We start from the raw sequence: 27,895 nt of genomic DNA, 5'->3' as shown, positions 1-27,895 counted from the left end.
TGGCAGGGTTACTGCATGTTGGGATGAGGATAGTTCATATTTCTGTTCAGAACATCAAATCCCACTTTCGTTCTCGGGGGGGATAGAACTACGATATATGCTCAGTGGCTCATTGAATGCAAAAGAAAAACCAGATTGGTGCTAACCATGTGAAAGCTTTTCCAATCGCTAAATAGAATTTTCATAAAAGGCTCCCCTTTTTTAAGTGAAAAGTAGTCAAGTGTTGGATCCCCAAAAAGGAAAATGATTGTAAAATGTTAGCAACGCCGCATCACATTAATGAAGAGTAGAGAGTTCAGACGCAAGTTTAAATGCATTGTAGATACATAAAGTAGGTACCGAGGATGGTGTCTATATGCAGTTTGTGTTTGTGTTAACAGACTCCTTATTCACGAGCATTTGCACTTAATGCAATCTTTTAATCTACAGAAAGTATAAGTGGCATGAAGTGGAATTTCTGCCAGTTTAGGAGTGCCGCACGAACGAGGATTAAGTGTGCCTCAGGCTACGAGTCTCTTAATGAACTTGAAAAGCTTTTCAGTGATGCCTTTTACTGTATAACTAGAAGTATTATCCTCAGCAAGTGCTCTGTCAAGCATTACTTGGACACAGTTCTCATCATTTACATGTTCTGATCTTTTCAGTTTAATTGAATATACATTGTGGTATCCTATACAAAAAGTTCCTACTAACCATTTGATTTGGTGAGCTTTCCATGAGATGCTTTAACACAGGGGTCCCCAACCTTTTTTATGCTATGGTCCAATACCATTAAACAAGGGGTCCATGGACCCCAGGATGGGAACCATTGCTCTAAAATGATCAGGTCAAAGAAAATAGATGCACAGCTTCCACTAGCCAACCTTGTTCACTTCAGTGTTGCTGAAGATCTGGCAAGGACATGTATGTGTTTATTTAATTTTGAAGGCAAAAAAAAAATTCCAATTCTGCAACTCTGTCCAGAGACAGTTACAATGAACATAACTCAATCTATGGTCTCTGTTGCACTTGCACCCATTTTACACTGAGTCCAGGATCATTTGATTCCTGATTTCATGCCTGATCATTTTTAAATGGGCGATGGTATTGGAAACTTGCACCCAGATGCCTCAGAGTGTAAGGTTCCATCTGTATTTCTGATCTCTCAAGTCAGGTGCTTCATATTGGTAGACATTGCTTTATTTCCACAAAATTCAATCAAACTATCTAGCAAGATCTGGATATTATAATCTGTCCTAGGCTTTGACAGCTTCTTCTTCTGTCTCTACTGCTATACTTAGTTACTCTTTCCATCTTACTTTTGTACTAATGAAGCATGTTGAGAAGCTGGGCCGTGCCTATATTTAAAATCTGACCACTTTCCAGGGCACATTGAACTTGCATTGTATACATATGAGGAGGAGTGGGCTTCAAAGTTTACAGTAGATTCATTATCAAATATGTATATGCCACCCTGGGATTCACTTTCTTGCAGGCATTCACAGGAGAACAAAGAAATACAACAGAATCAATGATAAATTGCACATAAACAACCAATGTGCAAAATAAGACAAACTGAGCAAGAACAAAACAAATAAAAGTAAGTAAACAAATAAAAAAAACAAACAAATAACTAAATACTGTGAACATGAAGTGTAGAGTCCTTGGAAGTGTGTCCATGGCTTGAGGAATCAGTTCAGTGTTGAGGTGAGTGAGGTCATCCATGCCAAGTGATGGAAGAGCAGTAATTGTTTCTGAACCGGTTAGTGTGGGACCTGAGGTTCCTGTACCTCCTTCCCAATGGCTGCAGTGAGAAGATGGCATGGCCTGGATGGTGCGGGTCCCTGATGATGTGTGCTGCTTTCTTCTGATGTGCCTGGCCTTTCGCTTCCACTCTAGGTTGACCAGTCAGCAACAGCTTGGAAAGGGTTGTCATTGCACTGGCCTTACAATATCTTTTAGAAAAGCCTAAAGTCTCTCCAGTTTGCAGTTGTGGAAACGTCATGAGCCCTGAATGAGTGGAGTTGAGTTTGATATCACTGTGATGTTGAGAGTGAAGAAATGTGTGCATGAGGAACACACTGGGCATTTTATACACTGATCAATTCTTAGCATTAGTAAAACACTTACTTAAAGATAATATGGCTGCTCTGAGTGATCACGCAAAAAATGTCAGATTGCCCAAGTGTTCGTGCATTTATTTGTGCAGTCATGATGGCAGCCTTATCTACAACATATCTAAACCTGAGTCCAAATATCCCAAGTAAATTACCCTCAAAGTCACAGAAAGGACGATCTCTTCCTGTGTTGTTTGTGTTTAAATTTCGAAAAGCAAGTACATGACTGCATGATTGAGAAGCTAGTGACAGGCATTCAGTGTTGGTTTTAAAAAAAACACTGGTTTTAATAAAAAATATTTATGGAAATAAAGATTATGATGAACTGAGTGTGTTTTTCAGCATCATACCCAAGTACAGATGTTTACAGTCTGAATGCTACCTCAGTATATCAGTGCACAGCTTGAACTTCAGGAGTCCCTTAAGCGTGCCCAGGAGTAGAAGTAAGCTCTTCCTCCTTTCTCTATGTCATATGTCCAGTAGAGGATAAAGTGATTTCAAAGTTTGACTTTGTAATGTATTTATGTACACATATACTGTATTGAAATCACCTTTTTCCCCTGGTGTATTGTGGAGTCGGAGGAGGAAGGAATAAATCCAGCCCCTCTCCCTTCAAATCCACACAACATACAGACTCTAGATTGTCAAACTTGGATGGGTAAGGATTCCTGTGGTCACCTTGTGCAATGAAATTGTAAACACATCCTTTTGGAATATGTGTTTGCCTCTGCGAGAGATGCCAAAGAGAGGAAATCTTCACAAACACATTTACAATGTCACTACACATATTTACTGGAGGAATTCTTAGCCTAGAGTTCTATTATGGCATGACATCACTGAAGTGTAAGTAAGGCACCTATGTGTAAGAAATAGCTGTCTCTGCATGCATGTATTTTTTTTCCCCAAGTCAAGTCACTTTTTATTGTCATTTCAACCATAACTGCTGGTACAGTACACATTAACAATGTTTTCAGGACTATGGTGCTACATGAACAATACAAGAACTACACTGAACTACGTAAACCAACACAAAAACTACACTAGATTACAGACCTACCCAGGACTGCATAAAGTACACAGAACAGTGCAGGGATTACAATAAATAATAAACAAGACAATAGGCACAGCAGAGGGCAGGAGGTTGGTAGTCCGATGGCTTGGGGGAAATCTGTTACATAAATAAACAGCTGAATGGTGTTCCGTCTGTTTGTGTACTCCCGCCGAGTATTTAATTGCCACAGAATTTGTCCAATTTGATGTCCATTGGAGAGCAGAATGGATGGGAGAGTTGGCAGGCTAGGGTTTGCTTTTCTCCTGGCACAGACTCCTGCCCGCTCGCCTCACTTCCACTTCCTCGCACACCACTTACGACGTCCCCACCTCCGGCCACCGGCATCAGGCGACTCTGAGGACTGCAGGCCTGATTCCCTCAGCAAGCCGACACTGGAGAGCAGAATGGACGGGAGAGCTGGCCGGCCAGGGCTTGCTTTTTTCCTGGCACAGACTCCTGCCCACTCGCCTCGCTTCCATTTCCTTGCATACAGCTTATATTCACTCATGTATAGATCAACCATGACAATCTCTTCCAACATTATTGTGGCTTCACCTGCAAAAAGAGTGTATTGAACTGGAGCAAGTTTGCCAATTCATGGCATTCTAAGAAATGAGTAAAATTAATTTCTAAGGCATAGAGAGTTACAGACCAATGACCGGTAAACAAGGCTGGTTATAGATGGGAACTCAATCACTGGGATGGGCCAAATGGCTTATTTTTTGTGCTTTGTTGTTCAATAACTCTAAAATGAAAGTTTCTATTTGTTAAAACTGTCAGACCCTGTGATTTTCTTAATTGAATTTTCGGCTTGGAAACAAAAACATGTTGGCTCCAGATTTTCATTTAAAAATTTTCTTTTACCTTGTAACCTTGTAAAATGTAATATATATATTTAATATATTGAGTTATAAATGCCTTTATATCATTATAAGTTTGGACAAAGGAAACAGTTGACTAAGGTTGAACTGAAGTTGGACACAGACTGAAATCAAAGCATAAATGTGCAGTCACTCTCAGTCCTCTGTAGTAAAGTATTTAAATTTTACTTAATTTAGCCCAAAATTCACACTTTTTATTTGGTTAGGCCACTGTGCAGAGAAGTTAGGTCTTACAGAAAGTTGGTTTCATCTTTAAGAAAGCAAGACAAAATTTCAAGCTGTCAGTGTAGCTTACTACAGTATTACATCATTGGAATACAGTGGTTTAGGTTAACTGCTGAATCAGCATTATATCGACACCTTGTAAACAGCCCACAGCAAGAAGTACAGATTGCAGAAAGCTCTGAAAATGGGTTAAAAATTATTATACTTACCAAAACTGTTAGCATGGATTCTGAGCACAGTCAGTTGGTATGTCCATGGCTGTTGTGCTATTTATTGCAGATGGAGCTGGGGGGTTGTAATTTGGTTTTATGGAAGTTGAAGTAGTTGGGCTATCGTGGAAAGGTGGGGGGCATTGGGAATGCCTTATATTTGTTTACTTCAGAAGGCGGCTGCTTCCTTTTCCCCTCCAAAAGATTTCTTTGGTGCAGAATGATGACCTCCGGGAAGGGGACATTGAGGGAGCACGTACCAGTCCTTATTGAGGGATCAGCAGTGGAAAGGGTGGGCACTTTTAAGTTCTGAAGATCTGTCCTGAGCCCAACATATTAATGCAACTACCAAGAATTAGCACAGCAGCGTCTATATTTCATTAGGAGTTTGGGGAGACTGTTTGTCACCAAAGACATGGCAAATTTCTAGAGATGTACTGTGGAGAGCATTCTAACTGGTTGCATACCGTCTGGTATGGGGGGGCCGCTGCACAGGATTGGAAAAAGCTGTAGAAATTTGCAAACTAAACCAGCTCAGGCACTAGCCTCCCCAGGTCGAGGACGTATACAGAAGGCAGTGCCTCAAAAAGCCGGCATCCATTAGTACGGACCCCCACTCCTTGGACATTCCCTCTTCTTATTGCTGCCTTAGAGGAGGTGATACAGGAAGGCACGAAGTCAATATTGTAGGATCATTCTGGCATCTTCCCCCACCCCCTTCCATTCCAGTCCTGATGAAGGGTCGTAGCTCAAAATGTCGACCGTTTATTCATTTCCACAGACGCTGCTTGACCTGCGAAGTTCCTCCGGCATTTTGTGCATACTGCTCCGGATTTCCAGCATCTGCAGGATGTCTCGTCTGTATAATTCAGGAACAGCTTCTTCCCCTCCCATCAGGTTTCTGAATGGACAATGAACCTCACTTTTCCCCCCTCTTTTTTTGCTTTCTTTTTGCACTAGATTGTTAATTTAATGTTGATTATTTATTGAAGTTTATAGTGTTTTTATTGTGTACTGCAGTGACCTACTGCCACAAAGCAACGTATTTCACAACATATGCCAGTAATGTTAAGCCTGATTCTGATTCTGAAGTAAATAGGCACGTTGAACTCATAAAAGTGAGTTTATCACCTCCAAATCATAGTTTTGAACCCTCAGAAATATCCCCTCGATAGCCCAGTTTAACTGTGATCTGCCTGGAACCTAGGAACACCGCAGAGTTGAATTTTAGTGGTTCTCAGACTGCCTTCCTTTGCAATACAGTTAACTTCATCTGCTTCCAAGCACTGTCAATTGGAATAGTTGGCGAGCAATGATTAGCATAAAAGTAAGGCATTTGATAAGGTACCACATGCAAGGCTTGTTGAGAAAGTAAGGAAGCATGGGATCCAAGGGGACGTTGCTTTGTGGATCCAGAACTGGCTTGCCAACAGAAGGCAAAGAGTGGTTGTAGATGGGTCATATTCTACATGGAGGGTGGTGACCAATGGGGTGCCTCAGGGATCTGTTCTGGGACCCCTTCTCTTCGTGATTTTTATAAATGACCTGGATAAGGAAGTGGAGGGATGGGTTAGTAAATTTGCTGATGACACAAAGTTTGGGGGTGTTGTGGATAGTGTGGAGGGCTGTCAGGGGTTACAGCAGGACATCGACAGGATGCAAAACTGGGCTGATAAGTGGCATAAGGAGTTCAACCTCGATAAGTGTGAAGTGGTTCATTTTGGTAGGTCAAATATGATGGCAGAATATAGTATTACTGGTAAGACTCTTGGCAGTAGGAAGGATCAGAGGAATCTTGGGGTCTGAGTCCATAGGACAGTCAAAAGCTGCTGCACAGGTTGACTGTGTGGTTAAGAAGGCATATGGTGCATTGGCCTTCATCAATCATGGAATTGAACTTAGGAGCTGAGTGGTAAGATTACAGGCTATATAGGACCCTGGTCAGACCCCACTTGTAGTACTGTGCTCAGTTCTGGTCACCTCGCTACAGGAAGGATGTGGAAACTATAGAAAGGCTGCAGAGGAGATTTTCAAGGATGTTGCCTGGAATGGGGAGCATGCCTTATGAGAACAGGTCAAGTGAACTCGGCCTTTTCTCCTTGGAGCAGCAGAGAATGAGAGGTGACCTGATAGAAGTGTGTAAGTTGATAAGAGGCATTGATCGTGTGGATAGTCAGAGGATTTTTACCAGGGTTGAGAGGGGGCACAGTTTTAAGGTGCTTGGAAGTAGGTACAGAAGAGTGGTGAGTGCATGGAATAGGCTGCCAGTGACGGTGGTAGAGGCGGATACGATAGGGTCTTTTAAAAGACTCCTGGATAGATACAGGGAGCTTAGAAAAATGGAGGGCTGTGGGTAACCCTCGGTAATTTCTAAGGTAAGTACATGTTCAGCACAGCATTGTGGGCCAAAGGGACTGTATTGTGCTGTAGGTTTTCTATGTTTCTATCTCATCCTTGCCTTGAGAAACCAATCCTCCATCACCAGGAATCAGTGTTATGGAGGAAGGTAATTAGGATAAACCGTACTGTGTGAAAATTAGATGTCATGCTGGGGTGACAGGATAGTGCTATCAGACATGGTAATTTTGATTTGCATTTCTTATCAGTCTTTGTGCATTAATGTCACCTCTTTATCCTCTGGACATTATCTGCCAGCAGTGGTATTCTCACAAACAAATACATGGGCAGACTTCACAATGTTATTTGTTTTTCAGTTTGCACTTTAGTCGGCCCTGCTGTTGAATTCTTCATTGCAAATGTCAGCAGATAGACTGGTGTTTGAACAAGGTACTTCCTAGATAGGGCAAGAGGAAATAGAAGAGATAGATTATCCTGGAGTTATAGCAAGCAGATTACTAACACAAGGAAATCTGCTGATGCTGGAAATCCAAAGCAACACATGCAAAATGCTGGAGGAACTCACCAGGCCAGGCAGCATCAATGTCGATGTTTCGGGCCGAGCCCATGAAGGGTCTGCTGAGTTCCTCCAGCATCTTGCCTGTGTTGCTCATCAGATTACTTCTTGCTTGTTCAAAGTCAGCTGTGGTTCATCAGAGATTTACAACCATTGGGGACTTGCAGAAATCACTTTCAGAGTCAATGCCATTTCGGAAATGGTTCATAGTTTGTGTTAATTCCCATACTGCAAAAAGTAGCCTTTTTGAAATATCATATAAGTTTATTTTCTCATTTATGTTATTTGTGATTTCACTCATTTTTCCACTGAGTGAAAGTTGTCACTTTGCCCAGGATGAGGTTTGGCAGCTGTTCTCTTCTCTTTCCAAACTTTAATCGGAGAGTGCTGTCAAGATGTGCTTTCTGAAGACTTCAGACTGAAGCCTCCGTTACCACTTCAGTGGTATCCAGCAGGCAGGATTTGAATCAAAATACATTCACACAGTCGTTAAAAGAAGAATATGGGCACAATTACATATACTACTACAACAGAACAGGACAGGAGACTTCATCTCTCTAGACAAGTTCAAGAGAAGTTCACTTAGCCTGAAAGAGGATGTTGATTTACAGGGAAAAGGTATATTAAATGTATATATCTCCACTCTTTTTCTCTCTCTCTTCTCTCTCTCACTCTCCACTTCCATGCTCTTTCTCTCTCTCTCTCTCTCTCTCTCTCACCCCTCTCCCCTCTCCCCTCCCCCTCCCTCTCTCCTATTTCTCCTCTCTCCCCTCTCTACTGTCTCTTCCTCTCTCTCAGTCCACCCCTGCCTGTCATTTCCTACCAATTTCCAACCCGTTTATTTATCTCTTCTTTCTCCCTTCATGCAACCCATTTCAGATCTGCATAGCTAGTAGCATAGCTGACATAGGGATATTGAGCGAAGACATAAAAGAGGAAGACATTTGAAGAAATATGTGGGAGTATGGTATTTAGTGACCGGATAATGGCATTGAAATAGTCATTCGGACCAAGTTAGAACATCCAAGTCAAAGATGTAAAACTTGTGCAAGGACTTTTTACAGGAACTTTTTGTAAAATTGTAACTCTGAATGCTGTGACATTCAGTGCTCACTCTCATCAGTTGATTTAAGGCAAAGCTTAGGGTGCTGTTGGAGTGCATGGGGTATGGCAGTGCAATGGTTAAGTTATGGAGGTATTAGCCAGAGCTCCAGCCCATTATTCCCAAGAGACAAGTTTGAATTTCATCATGGCATTTGGGAAATTTAAATTCAAGTAATTAATTAAATCTGGAATTAAAGCTAGTCTAAGCAATGATAAGCATGAAACTCTCAGACTGTCTTAAAAACCTGTGTAGTTTTTACCATCTGTTATCCATACCTGGTCTGGTCTGCAGTCGGGCCTCTGGACTCGACAATATGGTTAACTCCTAACTGCCTTTTTCATTTCAGGGCAGATAGGGAAAGGCAGTAAATAAGTATTGCCATCCACAGCTGTGGAACAAGAAATTCAAGTTTAAAAGTTAAGTTGCATACTGTATGGCAGAGTGACTTTTACACATTGAACTAAAACCATTTCCTTTTTGATGGTGCTTTCTTCAGACCTGTTATGAATGTCACCTGCCTCCAGTGACACTGGAGCTTGCACAGGTACGATTTTTTCCCCTAATCAAAGCCATTTTAGATTCTGTCAGTGGAGGCTAAGTGAAATGGAGATCATGAATGTGTGCCACTTTCAGTTAAATTGGCTGAAAAAAAATTAAACATTTTCTTCAGAAAATGCTCTAAGTCATGGAGAGGTGTCCAATTTTTTTTCTGCTGCTCAGTGCCAAGTGGAGAGTTCACTGGTAGTGTGGATGTAGGATGAAAACAGATTTTGTCACAGATGTGGTGTCCCTGCCTCATTCGGTATCCTATGAAACTCACTGTCTGCATTATTCATAAGGAACAGGCACTAAAAGCAGGCCAGCATATTTGCAACCATACTTCAACTGGAGTTGATGTTGTCAGAGGAAAGGAAGTGGGAATAGTGAGTAAAGTGGTAGATAACCTTGCTGGTGAGGTCTGTAATCCCAGTTTTGGACAATTTACAGAATAACAGATAAAAAAAAGAAGGGCTTTTAAATATGATCTGTTAATCTCTGCGAAATATTATGCCAATTCTACCTCAGAAGTGCTGTACTTAGTTTCAGTAAACTAGATCCCAGTGCAAAATCAAAGACATGCCAGTTTATCAATAGCTGTCCTAGCAGAGCACGTTTTCCTGTAAATTGAGAACCATTTATGGCATTGATTATTCAATAAGGTTATTAACTCTCAGATGGCTGGTGTGGTAGCAAGTAAAATCTTTAAAACATTTTTGTCCACAGTTGATGAACATTAGAGGAGTATTAAAATATAGATAACATGTAGTGTATTAAGACAAGAAAAACTTAATGTTATTCACACTTCATGAAATAGATATAATTTAATAATTCATAATATTAGTATGTGATACGGCCAGCTCTTTTACATTGGTAGGATTTGAATTTGAAAAAGAACTTGGGCTTCTTTCAGGACAGTGTGAAAGTTTTCTTTGGACAACAGAAATAGAAATTTAAAACATTTTTGAGTTCACATGAATTTTAGAATCAATTCACATGTGCCGGTTAGTTTAAGCTTTTTAATGGTATTGACTGGCTGCATATCGAGTTTGCAAAGTTCCTCAAAGTTTCCAGTTTCATAAACGTTGAACACAATGAAATACAGGTGTAAATTACAGTGATGAGAAGCGGGATAGATCTCTTCTTTCTGATGTGGTCCTCTTTGAAAAATCCCTCTCTGCCTGTGTTGTCACTTTCAGGGAACTACAGTATGGACTTGTACCTCTAGGTTCACTATTCTGCAACTCTCTCCAAGGCCCCGCTGTTTACAGTGTGAATCCTGCCCTGGTTTAACTTGCCAAGTCAATACTTCACACTTCTCCAAGCTAAATTCCACCTGCCTTTCCTTGTCTCATGTTCCCAATTGATCTTGATCCTTTATAGTCTTAGATAACCTTTACTGTCCACTTTACCACTAATTTTCATGACATCTGCCTGATTACTAACCATGCTGGCTACTTTCTCACCTTAACTTTTAACAAAGATTGCAAACAACAATGGACCCACCATTGATCGCTGTGGCACATGTCGCGTCAAAGACCTCGTATATGAAAACAACTCCTTCCACCAGGTCCATTTCATGTCCACTTGATAAGATGACTCTAGATTCAATGTGTTCTAACTTTCTTGGCCAAGCTACCATGCCCAAGGCCTTGCTCAAGCCCATCTATAGACAATGTCTGCTGCCCTGCTGTGATTAATATTCTTGGTTACTTCTTCAAAAAAAACTCAATCAAATTCTTGACACAGGATTTCCCACACACAAACTCCACTGTACTCTGGCATGTCCTTTTCCTCTAAGTTCTCTATTTTATTGAATGCACTTTACTTGTGGGGTGTCAAGGACTTCCATTAGTTCAACTGGATTTAATAAATGAATATAATGTTTTGAGTTTTTGAAATACTAAGTCCAGAATGATAAACCTCAGTAACATTTGAACCAACAAAACGTTACTGATATTGGCTGCATTGTGTTCTTCCTGCAGCTGTTCGGAATCTTTCTGCAGTAAATAATTAAAGACTTTAAAGGCTTTTGGTCATGTTCTCCTCATTCAGATTGTTGGCAAAACTGAAGTTCATGCTATAAAAAATGTGGTAGAAGCACAAATACAAACCCTTCATTCGATGGAAAACGGGGAGTTGTTTTTTCAATTCAATTCGCCTACTATAAGATTCAGTCCTAGGAATGCTTTGGTTTTGATGTGCGTTAATGACTTGGCTTTTTAAATTTGCAGAGAACAGAAGATATGTAAATGTAGTGAAGAAAACTTCAAAGGGATATAAACTGCCTTGTAGAACAACAAAGTACCTGGCAGATGGAATTCAGGTCAGAATAATATAACATGAAACATTTTAGTGAGAACAGTGAGAAGAGGTAATAATCGCATAATACCTCAGCAGATACAAGAACGGTATCCTGGTTGTGGTTGTGCACAGACCTGTGTAGGTAGGCCCCAAACACTCCCTCCAGGTGAGGCAACAATTCACCAGCGACTCTGCTGTGCTCGCCTGTTGTGTCCAATGCTCTCGGTGTGGCCTGCCACTTTCTGTTCTGACACGTTGGTCCCTGCCACGATGAGGCCACCCTCAGGATGGAGGATCATTTCTGTCTGGGTAGGCTCCAACTTGATGGCATGATTATCCTTCTGGTTAAAAAAAATCCCTCTCCCTCCCCTCCTCTTTTCCCCACTCTGGCCTCACACCTCTTCTCACCTGCCTATCACCTCCCCCTAGGTCCATTCTTGTTCCCTCTCTCCTATTATCCACTCTCCCTTTCTATCAGATTCCTTCCTCTCCAGCTCTATACCTGTCCTATCCACCTGGCTTCAACTATCACCTTCTAGCTATCCTTCCTCCCCTCTCTCCACCTTTTTACTCTAGCATCGTCCCCCTTCCTTTCCTGTCTTGAAGAAGGGTCTTGGCCCAAAATACCAACCAGTATTCATTTCCATAGATGCTGCCTGACCTGCTGAATTCCTCCAGCATTTTTAGTGTGTTGTTTTGGATGTTCAGCATCTGCAGAATTTCTCATGTTTGTGATACATAGTATTTATTAGGTATTCCTGATAAAGGTATAGAAATTTACTGGTTGAACTGCAATTCCAATATACAAGGGGTGATTGATAAATTTGTGGCATAATGTAGAAAGTGTCAATTTTAGAAAACCTAGCACATTTATTTTTCAACATGGTCCCCTCCTACATTTACACACTTAGTCCACAAACTTATCAATTATCCCTGCTGTGGACACTTTCTAGAGGTCTAAGATCTGTATGCTCCACAACCGCTGGACTAGGGTAGAAGGAGATGAGTTACACAGCTCTGGTTACAGGCACATGCAGTTCAACTCTTTGAGTGATTATGCAGTAAGTTTGAAGTTAATAACTCATCTCCTTCTACCTTAGGCCACAAACTTATCAATCACCCCTGATGAGTTATTAACCAAACTTTCTACATCATCACTCAAAGAGTTGAACTGCACGTGCGTGTAACGAGAGCTGTATAACTCATCTCCTTCTACCTTAGGCCATGAACTTATCAATCACCCTTCTGTGGGCACTTTCTGGAGGTCCAAGATCCGTATGCTCCACGACTGCTGGACTAATTGTGTAAATGTGAAAAATAAATGTGCTAGGTTTTCTAAAATTGACTCCTTCTACCTTAGACCACACATTAATCAGTCACCCCTCGCAGTTTCAAATTCTCCACTGCCCACCAGGAAGAACAGAAGGCTTTGAAGAAGGTACAAGATAAATTTACTGGAATAGTTCCTGGATGAACGGTTATAGATAAATCAGTAGATAGTCTGGAGAAATACGGATTGTACTTCTGACAGCTGAGAAAATTCAGAGGAGATTTGTTGGAGATGCTTAAATGGAGTAGTGAAAGCAAATTGGTTCCTGAAAGCTGAAGCTTCAATACATAGGCAAAAGGTGTATGACAAGAAGAAACTCCTTTACAGATTACATGGTCTTAGCATTGCTCAGTAGAAGGTTGATGCAGTTCCATTACCAACATGGACAAATATATGAGGGAGAAGCATATGGGAAAGGAAAGGGATTCAGAATAAAGGAACTAGTTTTAAGCAGGATAAACACAAAATCCATGATAATTTTGGCCTCCTTATATACATCATTACTGTGAATTCCAGAATTCATTGATGCCACCTCAAATCTAGATCTAGTGCATGGTGTCAGAGATACCACCTTCTGAAAATTCTGCACAGCAATACTGTCTGATTGGAAGGATGTGAAAGATCCTTTCAATCTCATTTGAAGAAGAGGGCCCTTCAGATGTCATTGCCAAAGTTACACCAACCAAAGTAGAATACTTCCTGATTTATCCCATTGGCTGAAGAACCTGAACACCAAATTAAATATCAGATCCAATGCATTCATTAGCAGTTTAAAACATTCAGAATTCATATTAAAAGCTATGTAGTTGCAATTTTGTTCATCTGCTACGGCCGAGAAGAGTTAATGTTATTCAACTCCAACAGTTTAGGAAATTGCTGATGCCTTTGAAATCTTCTGTGGCTTCATTTAAATGATTGCTATAGAATATTCACCTTCTATGAAAGCTGCAATGTCATACATGGCACTGAATGCACGCACTATAAATCTCATTTATAATTAGTGACATTTTAGGCACTTGTAACTGAGCAGATGTCAGTCAAAGTAAAGCACTGTGGGCAAACAGTATTACTGTTCCAGTTCTGTTGCAAGATAGAACTACAGACAATCCACTTTAGACTGTAAAAAACATTGGTAATTGCATTAGCGATACTTGCTCTGTTGTTTTTTTTAAATAATCTCATTTTGGAGAGCGATGTGCTCAGAATGCTTCAGACGTACCTAGCCTTCAGCCAGTTGCCTGCTGGACTGGTTTCCAGAGTGGAAATTTTGTGAATAAAGTATATTGATTGAACTTGGGTTAAGTAAATGTTTGCTTCACTAGTTCATCACACTGTCAGTTGGTGAAGAAGGGTCCAGCAGTCCCAGCCCACTGCTGATCAGTAATGGCTGTAGCATTTTCAGTGACACTAAAGCTCAGTTACATCATTTATATCCAGGTTGCACAGAAGTATTTCTGTTGCCTTGCAATTTTCTGTAATTAACAGGTAAAAGACCACGCAAACTTGGAAATTTGAAAATTGTAAATGACTTCCCCATCCTCCCCCTTTAATATTGAAGCAAAAATCACTATTCTTTACTGAGAGATGCATGTTGTTGGTTTGTGCTTCTGGAAAATGTTAGAAACCATTTAACCTCTCTGCTTTTCAATCGTCTCAAAACTCTTTGTCGGTTCAAAGATGAGGATGTAACAACACGGGGGTTCCACTGTAGTGTAGCAGCTAGTGCAAACGCTGTTACAGTTGGGGGTCAGAGTTTGGAGTTTCATTCCGTCGCTGTCTGTAAAGAGTTTATACATTCTCCCTGTGTCTGTGTGGGTTTCAATTATAAACTGTCCTGGGATTAGGCTGCTGTTAATATAGACAGGTTGTTGGTACGGCTTGTTGGAATGGGAAGATCTGTTTCACACTGCATCTCCAAACTGATCACTATAGTTTAGGATTGAGAATGGAGAATATGGACATTGCAGGCAATGTTGGCACTTAGTATCCTCCCCTAATTGCCCCTAAAGTGAGGAAACAGTTCAGAGTCAGCACACTAACGGATCTGAAGTCAGATGTAAGCCAGACCAAGTGAGGATGGCAGATTTACTTCCCTGTAGGACATTAATGAGTCAAATGGGTTTTTAAAACATTCATTATTTTCATACTAACAGATTATTCCACATTTTATTTGTTTGCTAGAATTTAAATTTCCCGGATGCCATAATAGGATTCAAGTTCATGTCTGCAGAGCAATAGTCCAGGCTTTTGAATATCAGTCCAACAGTAACTTAACACTATGCAACCGGACTATACACAGAGAAAAACAATTTTAACATATGGTGTGCGCAAATATGTAGTTTAAATGCAGGACTGCAACACACAAGGTATCTTCCTTCTCACTTTCTCCTCACAAGCCCAAGAACTGCTGCTATAACGAATGGTCCTCAGAGTCTGGCGGCTATGCTGTACTATTGGTTCTTTATGTGGAGTTTCTATTGATTTTTGGAGGTGCTCTGAAGAAACAGTTCAGGAATGATTCTGGTTCCTATGTGCTTGGAAATCACTCGCACCATTAGTGGGTGAGGATTTGACACAATCTTATGACATTCTGCTGACTGGTCTTCTAACTCCAGTGCTGAGTGATTTACGAAAGGAGTTCACACCCCTGCGAAAAAAGTGGGCAGAGAAATTTCATATGGAATAGTTAAGTCTTTGTCTACTTGAGTTGCCAGCAGTGATTCACACTTTCAGATTTTATGGAGTGTTAATTTTGTAGATACTCCATTTTCTTTCTGGGAAAAACGTAGAAGGGGTATACTACTCTTAAGGGCCAATTTGTTATGAAGTATTTATTAGTGAAATGTCAGATGTAAGAGTTTATTTCTTTATGCAAGGCACTTACTGTTTTGTTTCAATTTTTAGGCCCCTGCCCGACTGGATGCAATGAAACGCCCATGTAGTCATCACTATGGAAACCTGTGACTCCCCTACCATCACTGGGCAAGAGGATGGGTGTAGCACCTCCCAGCATCAGGAATGGACTGAATCCAACCCCCAGGTCTCTGATAAAGTTGGTTCAATGGAGTCTGCACAAGAGAACTGCATCCCGTGTGAGAACCTAAGGTCACCCTTCGACGAGTGCAGCTCAGAGACTGCTGCGGCAGCTGTTGTTCCACACAGCACATTGTCTACCAAGGAGATCAGCTGCAACGAGTGTTCATCCTCTTTCTCAAGTTTACAAAAGTACATGGAACACCATTGCCCGAACTCGCACCCTCAGCTCCTCCAGGAGGAAAGTGACAGTGAAATGAGCGAGGCAGAGGAGAGCGATGTGGAGAACCTGGTTGGGGAGATTGTCTATCAGCCAGATGGCTCTGCCTACATTGTAGAGAATGTGAACCAGTTAATGCAAAGTATCCAATCTGGAGGGTCCAGTGGCAGTAGTGTTCTCCCAGCATTGTTCATGAACTCTATGTCCAACGCTGGGAATAAGCAAGGGGAGTCCACCTCTGCAGCATCCGTTTCTGTCTATCCACAGATCATCAACACTTTTCACATAGCCTCATCTTTTGGGAAGTGGTTTGGTTCTGACCAGGCATTCCCAAATACCTCAGCACTGACAGGCATCAGTCCTGTCTTGCACACCTTCCGTGTTTTTGATGTGCGACACAAAAGCAACAAGGATTACCTGAACAGTGATGGCTCTGCCAAAAACTCTTGTGTATCCAAAGATGTCCCTAACAATGTGGACTTATCTAAGTTTGACAGTTTCGTGCTCTATGGCAAACGAAAGCCGATTTTAATGTGTTTTTTGTGCAAGTTGTCTTTTGGATATGTGAGGTCATTTGTAACGCATGCTGTGCATGACCACCGAATGACCCTTAGTGAAGAGGAGCACAAGCTCTTAAGTAATAAGAACGTGTCTGCTATCGTCCAAGGGATAGGCAAAGACAAGGAACCTCTTATAAGCTTTCTGGAACCAAAAAACAAAAACTTTCAAAACCCTTTAGTTTCCACAGCTAACCTCATTGGCCCTGGTCAGAATTTCTACGGTACTTTCAGTGGAATCCATGTTGATGGTGATGAGGCCGTCCAGGCTGGTTTGGCTTTATTAAAAGACTCTGAAAGTAATGCGAGTGCATCTGAGCAGCCTCATTCAATCCCGCTGGCACAAAGTGCTCTGTTGAATCTTGGAGGGTTGACGAGCTCAGCCCTAAAGACCCCAATTACCTCAGTCCCTCTGGGCCACCTTGCTTCCGGGCCGACCAAAACGTCAGAGAGCAAGGATTTGGGGATGGAAATCGAGAAGAAAAAAGCCAGTGGAGAGTTTAGCGCTGACAGTAGCCTCATGGAAAAGGCGGACTCTGCTGAGCAAGCAGAGGAAGATGAGGAGTGCAAAGAACTGTTCCCAAACGAGTCAGATGAGGATGATGATGAGCCCCAGGAAGACCCTGAGGCTGATGCATGTAGCAACAAGGAACTCACTCTCTCAAACCAAAGCATTTCTAAATCTCCTTTAATGCCTAATGTGCTGAACCCTTCTCCGAGGGGCACCTCTTCTTCTTCTACTTCTTCCTTTGTTGTTTTCGATGGTGCAAATGGGAGGAATGCAGTGAGCTTGTCAAACGACAGTGTGAGCGGCGACAGCTGTGTCGGTAATACTGAGAGTAATAGGACGGACTTTGTAGATGAAAGTGCCAATAAAGACAGTGCCACAGCTCCTGAACCAAATGAACCTGTCGATGGCGAGGAAGGGAACTACGCCTCCCATCACCAGCACGCCAGCACTCCCTGCAACCTGGGGGGTGGGGAATGCTCATCTGGAAGCACCGTTGAGTGTCCGAAGTGCGACACGGTCCTGGGGTCCTCCCGGTCCCTTGGCGGGCACATGACCATGATGCATTCTCGGAACTCGTGCAAGACCTTGAAGTGTCCAAAGTGCAACTGGCACTACAAGTACCAGCAGACGCTGGAGGCCCACATGAAGGAAAAGCACCCCGAATCCGGCGGCACGTGTGCGTATTGCAAATCTGGGCAACCTCACCCTCGGTTAGCCCGGGGCGAGAGCTATACGTGTGGTTACAAGCCTTTCCGATGTGAGGTGTGTAACTACTCCACTACAACCAAAGGCAATCTCAGTATTCATATGCAGTCCGACAAGCATCTCAATAACATGCAGAACTTGCAGAACGGCGGAGGTGACCAAGTGTTCAGCCACTCTGCTGGGGCGGCGGTGGCTGCCGCGGCGGCCGCTGCTGCCAGCATGAGCTCGTGCGGGGCCTCCTCGCCCACCAAACCAAAAACCAAGCCCACGTGGCGGTGCGAGGTGTGTGACTATGAGACGAACGTGGCCAGGAACTTGCGCATTCACATGACCAGCGAGAAGCACATGCACAACATGATGCTGCTGCAGCAGAACATGAACCAGATGCAGCACAACAGACACTTAGGCCTGAGCAACCTGGCACCGGCAGAGGCCGAGCTTTACCAGTACTACCTGGCCCAGAACATGAACCTCCCGGGCCTGAAGCTGGAAAATGCAACTGACACACAGTTTATGCTGGGTGGATTCCAAATGGACCCAACAAATGCAGTATCAACACTTGCACCTGCACTAGGTAATAGATAATAACTTCATTATTTCAAGTATTTTCCACTTAATTTTTTATGACTATTGATATATAAATACATCTGTTTCAATTGCTCAGGAAATGCTTTTCAAGCACCTGTTTACGAACTACAGAGAGTGAAGCTATCAGATGGTTGTTTTCACTGAGAAGTGAACATTTGGTTTGATAGGCTTTGTCCTTGAATTGAGCAAGTTTCCTAAGTTTTTCTTGTGATAACTGTTCTAGAACGTGTCCGTGCTTGCATTTTAATTTATACAGTATAAATTCAGACTGAAGTAAGATACTGCACTTCTCAAAAAAACATGAGATGTTATGGTCAGTAAATGAATAGCGGTGATGTAAACCAAAATCAGTCTTATAAAGGGATACGTTGACCTCTGTTGTACAGTTTAACAGTTTAATCTAAATTGGCCAGATAGACAGACAGGAAATAAAGTGAAAATAACAAAGGTGTTTTTAAAAAAACTATCATGTTTTAAAGGTGACATCAAAAGCTGTTGCTCTAGAAAAACGTTGAAACCAGTTTTTGTAATGTAACTGAGATTTTCTCCTAAACTGTCTCCAGTAAGTTAGGCTGACTTTCCTTTATCAACAAGTTGCCCATTAATTTTAATGTGAAATTTGATTATGAGGCTGGGTGGCACTGTATTTTGTATATTATTTAAAAAGCAACATTCATGTTTCACTTGCTAAGTTAGTTAGGAGAGTTCTCAGTAACGTGTAAAAGGAGGTGGAGTGGTTGGAGGTGAGGATTTCATCTTTACATGTTTCATCTGCATAGGTATAAAATGGAATGAGTTGGTAATGAAAGATTATTGATGCAGTATAATAATTAGAAGCCATTCTATTAAGGGTCTTTGCGTCTCTTTGACCTGTTTAGATAGTAGCCTTGAGCAAACAATCCCAGCCCTACCAATCAGAGATGAACCTGATCTACAGGCTCTAATCCACTTTTACAATGCCATGTAATTTGAGTTTGAATAATTTATGGCACAAGACTGTAATTGATGCCATTCAACAGCTTTTCCTGGGTGAAAGTACATTCACCAGTTAGCGGGCCTCAGTCTGTGTCAACCCAGTGCTGTTCCAGATGTATAATGACTGTTTTATATGAACATGAAAAGTTTGACTGAAAAAAGACCAACCAGATATTTATATGTGTCTGCAAATATTGAGAAAGTACATCCCTATACTTTGGTATTTTTCAATATTTATGAAGAATGGAGAATGGTTGGAGTTGGCCTGTCAGTAAATAAAATACTCGTGTGTGAGCTTTCAAAGAAAAAGTAACTTGAACAGCCCACTGCAGCCTGTTCCATTGTCACTGTTGTTTGTTTACGTTTTAATAATTTTAACCCCTTGGATATGCATATGGGCTGCCATGGTAACGTAGCAGTTAGCGAAACCCTATTAGAGCTCGGGATGTCAGAGTTCAGAGTTCAATTCTGACATCCTCTGTATAAAGTTTGTATGTTCTTCCTTGGGAATGCATGGATTCCTCTGGGTTCTCCAGTTTCCTCCCACATTCCAAAGATGTACCTGTTTATAGGTTAAATGGTCATTGTAAATTTTCTTGTGATTAGGCTATGGTTAAATAGTTGGGTTGCTAGGCGATGTGGTTCATTGGGCCCAAAGGCCTGTTCTGCATTGTATCTCTAAATAAAAATAGTAAATAACTAAACAGACAAAGGGCTTTACAGCACGTTTCAATACAGCATAGTTTACCTTCTGTGAATGTATAATTCTACGTAGTGTGTTTCACCTCCTTGTTATGTTAGTATTCCTCTCTTAAGGATTTAAAAAAAAATGTCTGAGAGAATTACAAGATTTTGTATTTGCCTCATGAGCTGCTATGGGAAAAGAAAATGTTCCTCTCATAGAAGACTTTCTCTGCATATTTTGTTGAATTATCATTATCTTGAACATCTTCGCCAATTCCATGCTATCCCTTTATATCATTAACTTTTTAAAAAAATTGCATCTACATTTAACAAGAGCCCAAAGTAACTAAATTTCCAAGTACAGCTGGGATATTAGAGATCTGACACACTTTTCTCTTATACTGGTCTGTGGGCGAGTATTAGCATTTAAAAATCACAGGACTGAAAATTTATCTAGACATCCTTGTCAGTATATTTGTCATTAATGAAAAGCAAAATCTCCAACACAGAAATGTAAAAAAAATTAAAATGCTAGAAATACTCAGCCAGTCAGGCAGCAACTATGGAGAGAAAAAAACAAGAGTTCATATTTCAGGTTAATGAACTTTAATCAGAATCAGGAAATTTTAGAATCTTGTGTCACAATGAGTGACATAGTGACGGAGGGGTTAAGAACCATTCAATGGGTTTGGAGTTGGTACGTTTTCACTTTTATTGTGTTGGTTTTCACTGAGTGCTCCAGTTTCTTCCTGCATCCCAGAGGCATGCTATAGTTTAATTTTTTTTTCAAATTATCCTTTGGTGTAATTACATGGGGAAAGAATTAAAGAAGAGTTGATGGGCATGTGAAAGAATAATTTGCAGAGTTATAAGGAAATATGGAGAATGAAACTGATGAGATTGCTCTACTATGCCGTGACTCAGATCTGATGATCTTCTGTGTTGTTATAAGTAAGATAGCAAGTATATTTCAGTTGTGGCGAGATGGGGGTGGAGGGTGGAGCAAACAGAATGTCTGTGAATGATAGGATGTACATCAAGAGAAACTGATGACACATTGATGTTGTTACCAGGTGAGAGAAGCTGTAGAGGGCTTGTTAACAGCACTGAGTTGTAAGGGGTGTAAGTAGTGGAGATGAATGAGGAGACAGAACAGAAAAACAATGTTTGAACTGTGCTTCAACGGAGTACAGTGAGTCAACTTAACAGGCTGATGACCTTTCATCAGGACTGGCTGGTTCTGACACAAGAAATGTTCCTTTTGAAAATAGAGATATTACTACTTCCCCCCCCCCCCCCACACACACACACACACAGTATAGAAAACTTTGGGGAAGCAGGAAATGAGTATGGCCATCTAACAAGCTGAAAATACTTCAGCTTCATTGAGGTCTTTGGGAGAGCCATATATTTCATTTTAGTTTATTTAAAATGAAATTTCAGGAAGGGAATCTGCCATATCTACTGTATCTCACCTAAACTAAATCAAATGTCATAGGCCAGGGAAGTCCTGTAAAATTACCATTGTCATCAGAGAAATGGAAATGATCAATAAGTATAGACTTACAAACACTACCTCAATTCTGTAAGTTTCTGTGTAAGGTAGATTTTAGAAATCACTCACAAACCAATAATTTTAAGAGCATTTTTCTATAGGTATAAAGACGATGAGAGGTCATATACAGACTTCTATAAACTATAATCTATAACAAGAGTCACACAGATGAATATATTTTCTACTAAATACCAAGGTAGCAGTAAAGATGCTTAAGTATTTATTATTCTCCATGTCACACAGTGTATAGTTTCATGCAGAATGCAGAATTATCTACGACATGCAAGTAATTTGGATATTTGCTCTTGTACAAATGTTGTTTGTTATCGATTGAAATATCTCTGCAAAAACAATATAAAATCTTTCATCTGAGTTCTTCACCAATAAAGAAATAATTCCAGCATTAAGTTACTGTTCTAAAGCATGTATATGTAGCAGCCTAGGTGACCTGATAATTTGTTTTACTTTGTTTATTGAGGAATACATGTTGATTTGCAAACTGGAGCAACCATTAAAAACATACCTTTACCTGAGAGAAGAGACTCTTGAATTGGCATCACACTTGAAGAGAATTAGTTGAAGTTAAAACGGCAGCACCTGCTTGTTTGTTGTTAGTATAGTGCCTTGGTCTGGCGAGTTGAGCTTGATGCCATCAGAGGGGATAAGACTGTTATTGAGCCAAGGCTAACTACTTAGTATGGGTGGATGTTTTTCTGTGCTATATGATTTTTCTGTGCTATATGGATTTTAGGTTTTTGTCTCAGCAACTTTTGCCTCTTGTTAAACTGCTTGGTGGATGCACATGGGGTGCATCAGGGCAAGAAGAGTAAGCAGCTGGCAGGCCTAGGTACTTTTGGATTATTTGAGGTCAAGCAGTTCAGGCTGAAGTATCACCCTGACACGTTATTTCTATCATTCCTCCCAGGATGGAGCACTGTGTATGACAGGGTGTACTACGTATCATCAAAGGGATTGGCTGAGGACCAGTTAAATACACAGAAGCTAGTATTTAGAGTCAAGGTCTCTAATGGAATGTCTGGCACTATAATGCTACAACCAAGAAGCCACAATGACGACGTAATGCGTAGTCCTAATATATGACACAAATCATAAGCTCTTATAGTCTAATCTTGGGTTAGAAATAATTCATAGAAAGTTTACCAAGCATTGATAGTTTATTTTAATAAGGAGCTGCTGTGCAGTGCTTGAATATTTTCTGATTTAAAATATTTCTAATGTGTGCCTGGGCAAGGCTTTTGAACTATATCTTAAGCTAGAAGTTTCATCCCACCCTTCATTGTAATCAAGATAGCACTCCACCCAATGATTTAGTGCCACTCTCCTAATAATTAGTTGTTCTATCTGCCAAAAAGTAAAGTTCATAAGAAATTGCAAATTGGCCATATAGCCCCCAGTTCTATCAGTCAAGTATTTGTTTGTTTGCTGTTTTTTTAAAACTTTGAACAAGGCTCAGTTAAAATTTGTCCTTGGTTGGTGACTGTTGTGGTAATGTTGTATTTAATAAAAAACAGAATATAGATGCTGTCATGGACTAGAGCAGGTCAGTACAATTAAAAATCCATTTTGAAAATGTTGGTTGGGGGCAGAGTTTGCCAGGAGTTAAGGTTTCAAAGCAAGAGAACATAAGTTTATTGAAAAAATAATATGGTCGATAATACTATTTAAAGATACAGCCCCGTCCTCACTATAGCATTTTGACTCCCTAACCCACCAATTCCATTACATAGCAACCCAAAAATTATACACTTTTTCATTTTTTATAGATTCAAAAGATTTTCCCTCTGATAATCGCAGCGCTCCCCCCCCCCACCCCCGTTTGCTACTGTAGCTCTCAGTAGGGGGAGAGCGAGCCATAGTCCTGTATTATTAACATGCTCTTACAAGAATATTGGACTTGGATTCCTGCCAGAGCACATTATAATACATTAAATGTAATCTCCTGCAAAGTGATTAAAAAGATCATAGTGCCCGAGCATATTTTAACGCATTGCATTGAATCTCATGACATCTGCCATTGAGCTCATGTGGTTGGATCTGGATTCCTGTTGTATTTCCAGTGGTATTGTTAGAAAGAATCTCTTGGTAATAGGGCTTCTGGAAAATAGGACCAGTGTTGCTTGGTGGGGTTTCCAGTTCCCCTAGGGTAAAGTTGGCACAGTTCCAAAATAGGGGAAAAAGAAAGCAAAAAGAGGTTGCAAAATCGGGCTCAGGTGCTCCTTGGTTTAATTAGGCATAATGTAAAAAACTTATACAGATATATAGATGGTCGCAAGATAAATAATCCAAATTATAAAAAATCAAAAATATTTTGACTGTGTGGCAACCTTGTTCCTAGTGGTTTCATGCAGTTTTGGTAACTGTTTAATACATATGTGGGCTTTCAAACCTGTGTACTTTGATTTATTACACATACGCATTTGATTTAAAACAATAATTATACTTTCAGGTGGCTTATCAATGTTTTTTGAATTGTGATAATAAATGTTGTTATGTCTTAGCAAGAGTACAAAGAGTTAATTACATTTTAATGTAGGTGCCTGTAGAAGTTTACTTTATTTGTGGCAAAGTGTTATTGCATGGGCTTGTATATCTCTTGTTTCTTCACAATAATTAAAAATTGATCACTGTAACTAATTTTTAACATCTATTTAATTCACATATGAATTGGAATGCATACGTTGTTAGATGTATGATATCAGTAACACTATTATAATGTCATTCTCAACTCTGGTTGGAACTTGTCCCGACTCAGCGTTTAAGGCTGCAGTTGACAAACTTTAAGAAACAACATGCTATACAGATGCTCTGGGACTTCTGTGCTCAGTGTAGACAAGTGTATGGCCAGGCAGTTTGGAAGAAGGAATCAAAGCACAGACTATTTTCAAAACAGGGAGCAATTTCAGAAATCAGAGGTTCAGGGGGACCTGGGAGTCCTCAAGCAGGATTCCCTAAAGGTTAATTTGCGGGTTGGGTCAGTAGTAAGGAAGGCAAATGCAGTATAAGCATTCATTTGGACTATAAAAGCAAGTGTGTAATGCTGAGGCTTTATAGGGCATTGGTCAGACCACATTTGGAGTGTTGTGAGCAGCTTATTTAAGAAAGGATGTACTAGCATTGGAGAGGGTCCAAAGGAAGCTCCTGTGAATGTATGAGGAGCATTTGACGTCGCTGGGCTTATACTCACTGAAGTTTAGAAAAATGAGGGATATCTCATTGAAATCTATCGAATATTGTTAATAGTTTGGACATGAATAGTTTGGACTATGTTTCCTATAGTGGGGGAATCTAGGACCAGAGGGCACAGCTTCAAAATACAAGCACGTCCCTTCAGAACAGGGATGAGGAGGAATTTCTTTAGACAGAAGATAGTGAACCTGTGAAATTCATTGCCACAGATGTGTGTGGACACCGTCGTAGATATACAGTAGTTGAAGTGGAGTTTGATGGTTTCTTGATTAGTAAGGCTGTTGGAGGTTTTGGGGAGAAGGCAAGGGAATGGGGTTGAGAGGGATAATAAATCAACCACAATGGAATGCAGGAGCAGATTCAATGGGCCAAATGACCTAATCCTGCTGCCGTGCCACCATTTAACTTCTAGGTAGAATTGAATGTATTTGTGTATCCCAATCTTAAATGAGGCATGAGCACGGGCATAGGACCCAGCTATGACTGCCTTTTCGTGGGCTATGTGGAACAGCCCATGTTTTGAGCCTTCCCTGGTAACAGTCCCTAACTCTTCCTGTAATTGTGCTGCTTTACGCACCCATACTGATCGCATCAATTTCATCAACTTTGCCTCCAACTTCATCCTGTCCTTTAATTCACTTGGTCCATTTCTGACAACTCCACCTCCTTTCTCAATCTCTGATTCCATATCTGGAGAGAAACTGTCGACCGCCATCTTTTATGAACCTACTGATTCCCACAATTCCTACCAGTTCCCTTCTTCCCACCCTATCTCCTGCAAAAATGCTATTGCCTTTTTTAGAATGGATACCTGGACAGGGGCCACATGGTAGCACAGTGATTTGCGCAACCCTTTACAATACCAACGGCCCGGGTTCAATTTCCCCAGCTGCCTGTAAGGAGTTTGTCCGTTCTCCCTGTGACTGTGTGGGTTTTCTTCGGGTGCTCTTGCTTCCTCCCACAGTCCAAAGGCGTACCATTGGTAGTTTAATTGGTCATTGCAAGTTGTCCTGTGGTTGTGCTAGGGTTAGATCAGGGTCAGTCTGTTTGCGCTGTATCTCAATAAATAGATCAACGCATCTTTGCCTCCTCACCCTCCCTCATTTTCCATTTTTTGCAGGGATCACTCCCTTGTCCATTGGTCTCTCCCAGATAACCTCCCTCCTGGTACTTATCCCTTCAAACAGCCAAACTGCTCACCTGTCCATCACCTCCTCACTTACCTCCATTCTGGGTCCCAAACGGTCCTACCAGGCGAGAAAACACTTCACCTACAAACCTTTCCGGGGTCATCCGGAGCACCTCATATGCCCTCTTTTATGTCAGCGCGATCCGTCGTAAATTGGGGGACGGCTTCAACGAGTATCTCCACTCTGTCCACCAAAAGCAGAGCTTTCCGGTATCTAAACATATTAATTCCAATTCCCATTCCTGCTCGGACATGGCCTCCACTTGCATCAGGATGAGGCCACCCTCAGGATGGAGGAGCAACAACTTGTATTCTGTCGGGTTAGCCTCCAACCTGATGACACAAATATCGATTTCTACTTCCAGTAAAAATGTTTTCCTCTTCTTCTATTGCCCATTCAGTCCTCTTACCTCTTCTCACCTGCCTATCACCTCCCCTCCAGTTCCCTCCTCCTTCCCTTCCTCCTAATGTCCACTCTTCTATAAGATTTCCTCTCCAGCCCATTACCTTTTTGCACCCTCCTGGCTTCACCTGTCACCGTCTAGCTGTCCTCCTTTCCCATCTCCCACCTTTTTATTCTGGCACCTTTCCTCTTCCTTTCCAGTCTTGAAGAAGGTCTCAGCCTGAAACATCGACTCTTTATTCATTTCTGTGGATGCTGCTTGACCTGCTGAGTTCTTCCAGCATTTTATGTCTGTTGCTTTGGATCTCCAGTATCTGCAGAATTTCTTGTGTTTTTGTAAAATGAAGTCTGCTGTTCTGATTGCCTCAGCTCTGGACGGATTCCACAATCTATGGCCTCACTTTCAAGGCCTCTACAACTCATGTTCTCAATATTATTTATTTGCTAATTTTTTTTGTATTTGCACAGTGGCTGTCAGTCTTTGTGATAGTTTTTCGTTGATACTATGGTGTTTCTTTGTTCTGCTGTGAATGCATGCATGAAAATGTATCAGCGTAGTACAGGTGTCCCCCCACTTTTACAAAGATAGAGCGTTCCTATGAAACCTTTCTTAAGCCGAAATGGCTTTATGGGAAAAATATTTGTAAAAGCGAAAATCCTATTTGTAATGCGAAAACAGGTTACTAATGTAGGTCTTTTGTAAAAGCGAAGTGGCGTAAAGCAAACATTCATAAATTGGGGGGGCACCTGTATATGGTGATATGTACATACTTTGATAATAAATTTAGTTTGAACTTTGAGCTTTGATTTAGCAGTGTAGTAGACCGTGAATACTGTTGACTAACCTCATCAATCAAGAAAATTATCAAAAAATGTCAGAATTTAGTGAATTTAAGATCATGAAATGTTGTCGAATCATGCTGTAGATGAAATGTAAATAAAATGTTGTAGAGCCTATGACTATAATAAACTTCAGTTGTTTTAGTGTTTTATATTTCAGATTCACCTGTATACATTTGAATGTCATAACCTCTAATTTGATTTTGTTAAATAGTTCCAGAATTGGATGAGAATTTGATAGTTTTCCTGTTGTATTTGACTGGCTATGCTGCCGGTTTAATGATATCATTGTAGCTAGTTTCCACAGATGCCTACAGAAGGTTCTTGGCTTCTGGAAATCAGAAAAGTATAGCAGAGATTCCTCTGAAGTTTTAGGGTCTGATTTCTTGAAGGTTAAGAACAAATAGCAATTCTTTGTCAGTACATCAAAACCCAGGCCAATGAAGCAATCTCCTGTTAATTTGAGTGAGACAGATGTGTTTAGTGAATGGATTTTGTTGGAGAAGCATTTCAACACTGGCACGGATAGTGGACAGGAACATTGGCAGTATCTTTGAGGTTGTCCTTATTTAACCCTTCCCTACTCATTCAAACCCTCATATGTATAAACCATATGTATAGGTATAGAAGGCTATAATGAGACAAAAATTGAAGAGGCATTAGGTCCCTTTAAAGTGATAATTGCTTTGTAACCATGCTTAACCAAATGGCTCGAGTCCTGGAGTCAATACAACAAAATCATTAGGCTGTAGCATTACAAAGAATAAGATAGAAAA

General features: G+C 40.9%; 1 protein-coding gene across 2 annotated transcripts in view; it reads left to right on the top strand.

Moving 5' to 3' along the window:
• Positions 1-27,895, top strand: part of zfhx3b (zinc finger homeobox 3b) — a 446,200-nt gene that overhangs the window by 112,962 nt on the left and 305,343 nt on the right. For both annotated transcript variants that reach the window (XM_059993123.1, XM_059993124.1), the window contains exon 2: positions 15,557-18,252. In XM_059993123.1, coding sequence (XP_059849106.1) covers positions 15,603-18,252 — 2,650 coding nt within the window. In that variant the 5' untranslated portion in view covers positions 15,557-15,602. The remainder of the gene's footprint in view (positions 1-15,556; positions 18,253-27,895) is intronic.

The sequence above is a fragment of the Hypanus sabinus genome, chromosome 17 (assembly GCF_030144855.1).
Source record: "Hypanus sabinus isolate sHypSab1 chromosome 17, sHypSab1.hap1, whole genome shotgun sequence".
In the NCBI taxonomy this organism is placed as follows: Eukaryota; Metazoa; Chordata; class Chondrichthyes; order Myliobatiformes; family Dasyatidae; genus Hypanus; species Hypanus sabinus.
This window is presented reverse-complemented; position numbering and strand designations above follow the sequence as displayed.